General features: G+C 41.7%; 1 protein-coding gene across 18 annotated transcripts in view; it reads left to right on the forward strand.

Moving 5' to 3' along the window:
- LOC118382984 (inositol polyphosphate-4-phosphatase type I A-like) overlaps positions 1-8,324 on the forward strand; it is a 42,402-nt gene extending 34,078 nt beyond the window's left edge. For 7 of the 18 annotated variants that reach the window (XM_052499488.1, XM_052499489.1, XM_052499487.1 and 4 more), the window contains one exon: positions 6,094-8,324. In XM_052499488.1, the coding sequence (XP_052355448.1) occupies positions 6,094-6,226 (133 nt within the window). In that variant the 3' untranslated portion in view covers positions 6,227-8,324. Of the gene's footprint in view, positions 1-567; positions 6,073-6,093 lie in introns of those variants that run through there. The other 11 variants (XM_052499482.1, XM_052499485.1, XM_052499484.1 and 8 more) reach the window with 4 other exon arrangements.
- Positions 8,325-9,854: the final 1,530 nt, after the last annotated feature.

The following is a 9,854-nucleotide window of genomic DNA, read 5'->3' on the forward strand; positions in this document are numbered from 1 at the left end:
GAATCCAAATTCAATGACTTGACTGAAATGAAATGGATTGGCGCACAACCCCCCCATATCTGTTGTCTGTGGTATGAACATGGAGAATCATCACTGTCTTCTTCTTACCTCTTGATCTTTTCCTTCATAAAGATGCAGAACATTTCTCTTAATTTTTTCCTTTCTCTCTTTCTCTTCCTCTTTTATGACAATGTATTTGTCTATAATTTCTCATGTTTTTGGTTGGAATGATTTCCTTTATCCATTTTTAATTTGGGGTGTTTCTTGTTTGGGATTTGTTTTCTGGCTGAATGGGTCTTTTCACGTTCCATTCCACTGGCTGTGGCCCTAACCTTAATGTTGTTATCACACCCCACCTGCACCATCACTGGTATCTCTTTGTTATCCATGGCTGATCATGGCCACCACATATCATTCATATTGTGTATTACCATCTCCTCCACTCTTATTGGCCACTTCATCCCTGTCCCAATGCACGTGTCTATCTATCTATCCATCCGTCCATCCATCCATGCCACCTGTACTTTTTGGCCCCGGCTTCTCCTCCCTCCCTCCCCCTCTCCGCAGCATTGGGACCAGGGAGGGGGTCACCCAGAAGAACCTGAGTGGCCTGTTGCCTGTGCGGGATTTCAGGCTGGACCCCAGCCTGCTGTACTCCCTGCCCCTGCTGGCCCTCAGCCCCAACCTGCTGGTCGTCTGGCTGTTCCTCAGCGTCGCCTACTTCCTGGCCAAGCTCCGCTGCAGCTGAAGGCACAGCCCCTCTGCCACCCAGCCCCACCTACTCTCGACCTCTACTCACCTCTTCTCTCTGCCCGTTCCCCCCAGTGTGTCAGTCAGTCAGTCGGTCAGGAAGAAAGGCAAAACGTTAGTTTGTCAGTCAAGGAGGAAGACGGGCAGTCAGGGAGTCAGTCAGTCGCTCTATGTCAGTCTGTCGGGAGCTCAGCCGCGAGAACCCTCTGATTGGCCGAGGGCAGACCGTGTATACCTGACTGGACTTTGTGCGTCACTCGGCTAAACTGCCAGCTGTTCCACCCAATGGGCAGCCAGCACTCCTCTGGCCCTGCTCTCTGTCCTAACCAATCCAGTCAGAGCAGGAAGCTGGTCTAAAGGTCTATGTGCAGTACTGTGTGAGACTGTTACTGTCAGTGTTCTGACATATTTCTCAGTTTAACACCCATTGTTTTACAACAATCAAAAACAAACTGAGAGTATGGAGAGAAACTTTGAAATATAGCCGGTAAGAAGTTTTAGCTGAATTTAATGGAAGTTTTGTCCCAGTTGTCCTTGAGTATTTATAATGCCGCTTCCCAACTCATGACATGATTATAACCATGCTATTATGATAATATGATGCCATGGATCCTTTGGTTCTGCACAGAGCTTATTTTCAGTCATGCAAATGTTCTGGCTTGCTTGACGTTTACGTCTTCCATAAGGTTTGCATACAGCATAAGCCAAGGGATGGCTTGGCCATGCAATATCAAGCTGATGTTGTTTTGATCTGGTGGCCATTTTGTTGTTGTTCCTCAGGCCTTCCTACTCTTATTACAGCAGGAGAGACTTGTGTCCGCTTTCACTTTAAACCAATGCACTTTTCTATCAACGTTGTCATCTTAATGAAGGTTATTTGCTTGTCTTGCCAATTGACACAGTTTCATCTTGGTCGGAGCAATTTGAATTGGCTAATTCTGGGAATGTATGATATTTCAGGGGACCTTTGTTGGCTTGTTTGATTATGCAGTGTAGTTTTTCCAAAGTGTTAAACTAAAAATTATCAGATTTAATTTCATGCCTGTACCAAGTTTCCTATTTACTATAGAGTTTGTATATATGAATTAGTTCTTTGTTTGAGAACCTATAAGGGTTGCAGTTCTATGGAAATGACAGAGAAGATGAAGAGAATGTACATGGGCAAACCTCAAATGGCTCCCTACCACCAAATGATGCACTACCTCTGACCAGTAGTGCACTAAATATAGGGGATGATTTGAGACACAGCCCATGCTTGTTGTGCCAAATGTTTTAGCCAGGTCTCAGATGGTAGATGCAGGTCTTGGATCTTTATTCCAGGTCAATGTATTACTTCCAGATCTCCCAGCAGCCCAAATCCACCCCGCTTCCACAGAGAAGTGCCCTAGAAAGGGTGATTTGATATCAGACTCTTTGGGTTACTTCCAAGCCTTGCACTCTGGACTTCCTGGTGTCTGCCGAGAGAGTCCACACACCATTATCATATACAGTAGTTGCTATCTAGTCCCATAAAACATGATTAGCTATCTAATGGTATATGCACTCATTAATATGTAGACTAGTGGTATTATCGTTTTCCAGCCCCATAGCCTCTCTCCATTTGAATCAGTATAATACCTGTCTTCAGTGTTACGTCCCAAGACGGCCACACTCAATCCAATCTAAAGTGACCTACTAAAGAAATGGACCATCCGTCCCAAAATAGCCTCCTCTGTGAGATTGTCACGCTTGTCTTACATCCCCTCCACCCCTCATTTCCAACTCCTCGACACCCACAATAGAAAACTGGAGGGATTCTTTTGTCCTTGTTGGTTGAGCTTTATGCAACCTTCTTATAGGCCTCTCACCTGTGTGACTAGTATGAGAGCTAGGCTGGGTTTAATGGTGTATTTAGGTTAGTTCAATGGTTTAGTTTTGAATATTCAGAGGTTTTTTATTTTTACCGATTTTTGTGCAATGTTACTATTTTACATGATCAACAAATACGTAAGTACATGCAGTATTTCTTTCTCAGTCTTGTAAATCCATATTGTAAATAATAGAAATGTATAAAATCAGATCATCTATTGATAAGTATGCTGGTGTAGAACTACCTCTATTGTCCCATGAAACACCATCTGACTGTCAGCCAGGGGAGAGAGCCGAGGGACAGCCAGGGGAAAATGTGCTCCATGAGAGCATCACCCAAGATCTGTCCCAAATGGCACACTTTTCCCTATGTAGTGCACCCTATAGGTCCTGGTCAAAGTAGTGTACTATATAGGGAATAGGGCGCCATTTAGGACACATCCCCCAGTATGTACAACGTTAGGATGGCGTTTGCTTCAACCAAATGTGAAATAGCTCCCCCTGCTGGTTGGTAATGATACTACAGAAGCTTGTAACCCAGTCTGTCCTAAGAAAAGAGTTGGATTGCTCCATTCTGGGGATACATGCAATTAGGAGCCCATTCTAAAGTTGTAGAGAATTGCAGAATGTGCTGGTGGCAGTTTGTTCTGCTGGTGTATTTAATTCCCATGAAGAAACCCACTGCGTTAAACTTGTTGTAACCATAGTGATGCTAAATCCAGGAATATTCCAACTAAAACCAAGTTCCTGACTCAATTCTCAAGTTTTATTTTTCTGTTTCTCTTGAATTCCTTAGTGCTTTTGAGGATAGAGAATATATTTATATTGCGTTGCATTATATTTTCATGCTTGTCTGTCTAAATACTCAATATTTGCTAAATATATGTATTCTTATGGAAAGTTTGATGTGATTACATCATCGTCATGCAGGTGTCACTATAATGAGAGGGAGAAATTCTAGTTGCTGTTCCAGATATCATTGTATTAACCCTTGTCTGGTACTTTGCCAAGTTCCAACCAATATCAGGGTTGCTTGGATAACCATTTATGAATATGCTCTGAAATAGTAGACTTTTCTCCCTTTCTCTCGGTTTCTCTCTGAAATAGTAGACTTTTCTCCCTTTCTCTCGGTTTCTCTCTGAAATAGTAGACTTTTCTTCCTTTTCTCTCAGTTTCTCTCTGAAATAGTAGACTTTTCTCCCTTTCTCTCGGTTTCTCTCTGAAATAGTAGACTTTTCTCCCTTTCTCTCGGTTTCTCTCTGAAATAGTAGACTTTTCTTCCTTTCGCACTGGAATAGTAGACTTTTCTTCCTTTCGCACTGGAATAGTAGACTTTTCTTCCTTTCGCACTGGAATAGTAGACTTTTCTTCCTTTCGCACTGAAATGGTAGACTTTTCTTCCTTTCGCACTGAAATAGTAGACTTTTCTCCCTTTCTCTCGGTTTCTCTCTGAAATAGTAGACTTTTCTTCCTTTTCTCTCAGTTTCTCTCTGAAATAGTAGACTTTTCTCCCTTTCTCTCGGTTTCTCTCTGAAATAGTAGACTTTTCTCCCTTTCTCTCGGTTTCTCTCTGAAATAGTAGACTTTTCTTCCTTTCGCACTGGAATAGTAGACTTTTCTTCCTTTCGCACTGGAATAGTAGACTTTTCTTCCTTTCGCACTGGAATAGTAGACTTTTCTTCCTTTCGCACTGAAATGGTAGACTTTTCTTCCTTTCGCACTGAAATAGTAGACTTTTCTTCCTTTCGCACTGAAATGGTAGACTTTTCTTCCTTTCGCACTGGAATAGTAGACTTTTCTTCCTTTCACATTGGAATAGTAGACTTTTCTTCCTTTCGCACTGGAATGGTAGACTTTTCTTCCTTTCGCACTGGAATGGTAGACTTTTCTTCCTTTCGCACTGGAATAGTAGACTTTTCTTCCTTTCGCACTGAAATGGTAGACTTTTCTTCCTTTCGCACTGGAATAGTAGACTTTTCTTCCTTTCACATTGAAATAGTAGACTTTTCTTCCTTTCGCACTGAAATGGTAGACTTTTCTTCCTTTCGCACTGAAATGGTAGACTTTTCTTCCTTTCGCACTGAAATGGTAGACTTTTCTTCCTTTCGCACTGAAATAGTAGACTTTTCTTCCTTTCGCACTGAAATGGTAGACTTTTCTTCCTTTCGCACTGAAATGGTAGACTTTTCTTCCTTTCACATTGAAATAGTAGACTTTTCTTCCTTTCGCACTGAAATAGTAGACTTTTCTTCCTTTCGCTCTGAAATAGTAGACTTTTCTTCCTTTCACTCTGAAATAGTAGGCGTTTCTCCCGTTCTCTCTAATGCTTCTCTCTGAAATAGTAGACTTTTCTTCCTTTCACATTGAAATAGTAGACTTTTCTTCCTTTCGCACTGAAATGGTAGACTTTTCTTCCTTTCACATTGAAATAGTAGACTTTTCTTCCTTTCGCACTGAAATAGTAGACTTTTCTTCCTTTCGCTCTGAAATAGTAGACTTTTCTTCCTTTCACTCTGAAATAGTAGGCGTTTCTCCCGTTCTCTCTAATGCTTCTCTCTGAAATAGTAGACTTTTCTTCCTTTCACATTGAAATAGTAGACTTTTCTTCCTTTCACTCTGAAATAGTAGGCGTTTCTTCCTTTCGCACTGAAATGGTAGACTTTTCTTCCTTTCGCACTGAAATAGTAGACTTTTCTTCCTTTCGCTCTGAAATAGTAGGCGTTTCTCCCGTTCTCTCTAATGCTTCTCTCTGAAATGGTAGACTTTTCTCCCTTTCTCTCTGAAATAGTAGACGTTTCTCCCCTTCTCTCTAATGCTTCTCTCTGGAAAGTGAAAAAGCAGTCAATTAGTCAGCAGCCCAAAGAATCAGCTTTAATGTTGTTATATTATAAACGTCATGCCAAATGTATCAGAGTAGAAGGTGTATACTTCACTATAGAGTATTTGAATAGTTCTGTTTGTTTTCCCTGGAATGGAACTGTTGCATTGAAATTAGAATGTAGAACATTTCAGTCTGTGCGTTTTGCTATTGCTCTTGTTTCACTTTATCTGTGGTGCTCGTAACTCTATCTAGAAAGCAGGTCTTCTGTACACAGTATTAGTGTTCTGTACCACTCCCTCCAACAACATCCCCATATTCCCCGGGACAATCCGTCCGTTCGCTTTAGCTTTGCCCACATGTTACTTTGACAGTGGCGTCAATGTGTTGGTTGGTTTTTGGGTTTCTCATTGTCTTTTAACACGAGCCCTTTTTTGTTTTGTTTTCTTCACTTTGCTGTCATCCTCTCTCTCTGTGCTTGCCCTCCCTCCCTCTTCCCCTCCCTCCCTCTTCCCCTCCCTCTTCCCCTCCCTCTTCCCCTCCCTCTTCCCCTCCCTCTTCCCCTCTCTCTTCCCCTCTCTCTTCCCCTCCCTCTTCCCCTCCCTCTTCCCCTCCCTCTTCCCCTCCCTCTTCCCCTCCCTCTTCCCCTCCCCTCCCCTCCCTCCTCCTTTTCCCAGTGAGGGCTGCAGACGGGAGAATACCATGAAGAACGTGGGATGTCGCAAGTATGCTTTTAACTGTCTGCAGCTCAAGGCCTTCCCCAAACATTACAGGCCCCCCGACGGAACGTTTGGGAAGGTTGACACTTGATTTGGATCATAATCTATTCTATTGTAATAGGGACAGCAGCAACAACAGCATAAAAAATGAATCAATGGTCTTCAACCTACGGTAGTTGCGGAGGTCCTGTGGTAAATGCCTGTGCACTGAATCGATGCATATTGTCCATTTCAAAGAAGAATATCAAAACCTATGGAATGGGGACAATGCCAAACCACTACTAGTTGAGAAACTAAACACAATTTATTCAGACCTCGCATACATACTTTCTAGATAGTTCTGAAGTTGTAGATAAGTCAGTTGGGACTAGTAACAACACTATCTGGTTACATCACGTTTTTAGCGTTCAAGATACAGCAAGGAGGTTGTTTTCCTGAAAAGACGGTCACTGATTCTTTACCATTATACACAGATGACTTTTAGTTCTTTTCAGAGCCTCAGGCCATCTATAGGTCACCAAACGTTCATCCTGGGACGATGCTACTTCATGCTGACTATGTTCAAAGTCGTGTCTCTCAACCCATAGTTAACATGTAAACTGGGATTCGTACATTTGGTTGGCGTCATTGGCCAGAGCCTATGCATTTCAGAGTTCTTATTTAGGGAGTGTTTTACGTATGGACTACACATTGTGGAAGTCGAGCTAGTCTGACGGACTTGATGAAGGTTCCTTCCCCACGTGGATTTAGCAGTACTCTAATCCTGTAGAGCAGGGGATCTTTCAATGGTTTCAGCTCCAGAACTAAATAAGAAATTGACCATCCTCCTGTGACCCAAATGGTTCACCAGTGACCCAAATGAAGACAAAATAGTGCGTGATTAGAGATGTATTCTCATAACTCACGACCCACCTCTTGCATGCCCAGGGCCCACTTTGGAACCCGACCCATAGTTTAAGAAACCCTGTAGAGAGACGTCCCACCTTCTGCAATGGCAACCCAAGACCAACCAGAGCTTTCAGTGTCTGACGCATCCCTCACCTATGTCCTGTTTCCCTTTTCATATCTGTAAAGCCTGCGTTTAACTTCTTTGCCAAAAGAAGGGTTGTGATTGTGAATGGGTTTAGCTGTGTGGCATTATCTGGCAGCTCACTGTGAAGACTTAGCACTGTCTTAAAGGGATAGTTTGGGATTTTGGCACGGGTTCACCCGGGAGTCGGGTGAAGTTAGAGGTAGTTTCGCGAGCCAATGCTAACTAGCTTAGCACAAAGAGGGCCTCATTGCCAAAATCCTGAACTATTCCTTTAAGACTTAAAGAGGAATATTAAAAAACTATGAATGTTCTAGAAAGATCCACTTCCCTCTTTTACCAAGTTAATTTCTGGAAAAAGTTTGGTTTGAGGGTAATAAATGAAACATAACACATAAGATTGACTTGTAAAGGAAATCGAGTAGATTATTTTCTGTTCTAATGTTGAACCAAGTAAAGGCCAGTAGGAAACCATTTAAACATCCAAGAAGCACTGATAATTTTCTGCATTTGTTGCACTGTTATTTTAGGATTGTCTTGTTGGCAGGCGTTGTTGACCAGGGTAAAATAGTCAGTAGAATGCTATCGGTATGGGAGTTACATTGTACGTTAATCTGGAAACTGTGCTGCTCAACAACAACATATTTATCATGTCTATTTTCACCACCAAGCGGCAATGTCGACTTTCTGTTTTGCAACATTTAATGAGATTGCAATTTGATACACAATTGAGCCAGAGGAGACTTGACCCTACAAATGAGTGTGTGTGTGTGTGTGTGTGTGTGTATACCAAAGCTTCACGTATGTTTGCTTTTCAACAGGCACTTCTGTACTGCACACGACAGGATTTACCCATAGACTCAACTGTGAGATGCAGTTTGTGTACATTTAGTGTATTGTTTACTGTAGTGTCTTTCATGCTCATAAATATTTTTAGTATTATTGGAAACATATTTTGCTATCTGCAGACTTTATTTTGCATTTATGTACTATACTATAGGGTATAATTCAATAAGTGTTGGGATTGGATTTGTATTTCATTCTATCGTAATGAGCATATCTTGTATCCTGCACAAAGAGGATATCTGTATAGGCCTGACTGTTGCTTTAGGTGAAGCTTTCATCAATATCTGACGCTAATAAAAGAATGTTCAACGTCTTTGTTTTGTCTTTGTAATGGAAGACTTGAAAGTTTACATCAAGATGTTGGGTGTTGGAAGGTTCTGTTCTTCTCATTGCATTTCATTGTATTCCAGAACCTTCTCTGGGTGACTCCAGCTAGAGTGAAATGTCATCCAGCCAGGTCACAGCCACAGTAAAACAAAAGACCTTGTCTGGCAAGTAGGATTTTTTTTTTGTTCTCTGCAAGATGCCACTTGTTATAGAGTAGCAAAGCTGTAGAGATATGAAGCCAGTTATAATGTCTGTGGTGATGTACTCATAGTCACAACTAGAAAGAAACAAGGTTCAACACATTTTGATTCCTAAAATACAGTGCTACTTGAAGACTGCAGCCCCATTGGCATATGGCACACTATGGAGATCAGCGTCTCGTTTCCAGAGGTGGAGCTAATTAGGTTTATTTTTCACTTCTCATTTTGCAAAGGAGTGCCGGGTCGAATTTCTTGGACAACTGTCAGGCCCGTAGTGATGCACAGTGAATGCAAATCTACTCTGCCTTTAGCTCCATAACCCTGTATTATTTTTATTTAATCATTCATATTGGACACACTTTATTTTGACTAAAACATCTCTGGAATATATACATATTTTCCTCCACTGTTCAGGATATGTCCAAAGATTGGTATTTAAATACGTTTGACTGCGTTAGGAAAATGTTTTGCAGAACTCGCCTGCTAAGAATACAGCCTTGGCAGACATAAGCAGACCACATTCATGTGGTCTATTACGCTCAATCACACTCCAGTCCAGACGGTGGCAGTAATGCACTCAACATCTTGTTTGCACACTGAAGAACAAACAAAATGGGGGGAATAAGAAGAACTCTATAGTAGTGGCTGCGGTTCCGTGAAAGGAGGTCTTTGTTTCGCGCAGAGAAATGGCTTCTCTTATTAATGTTGGGTCGACATACTCAAATTGTACAGACTTTAATAATGCGCTCACAGCATTCGGAAATTAGACTTTTGTCCAGTTTTACCGCCGCGACGCAAAAACAATTGAAAAAGTCAAACGATTAAATCCAAGGCACCATTACAATCCTGAGTTGAATTATGTGACCATACATCTGACTTGTATACACGGTGGCATAAATGTCTTACCACATAAAGGAGTGCGTCCGAAAACGAGGTAGCTGACTTTTTTTTTGCTTGTGTCTAGTCATTTAACCTACATATCTGCGGACAGGGGGCACTGTTTTGCAGCCATCGTCCGTCATAAGAATATTTCAATGTAATGTTTTCCAGGACAATAACTTTTTTTTGTAATGGGGACAGTATAAAAAAAACTGTTTTTTAAATTAGAAATGTATTAAGTTTTACATTTGTTTGAACAATGCGAAAGAAACGAGAAGAAACAAGAGGTGACCAAAGGGATTCGAATGGACACTGACACAAAGCTAAGAGAACAGGCAAGAAAAAGGCGGCCTGGATCTGGAGCATTGCCATTACGTTGCCACAACGTTGGGGATGATACACCCTCACATACAGCGGTGTAGTGGTGGTGGTATTCT

Source organism: Oncorhynchus keta, chromosome 37, assembly GCF_023373465.1.
Source record: "Oncorhynchus keta strain PuntledgeMale-10-30-2019 chromosome 37, Oket_V2, whole genome shotgun sequence".
Classification (NCBI taxonomy): domain Eukaryota; kingdom Metazoa; phylum Chordata; class Actinopteri; order Salmoniformes; family Salmonidae; genus Oncorhynchus; species Oncorhynchus keta.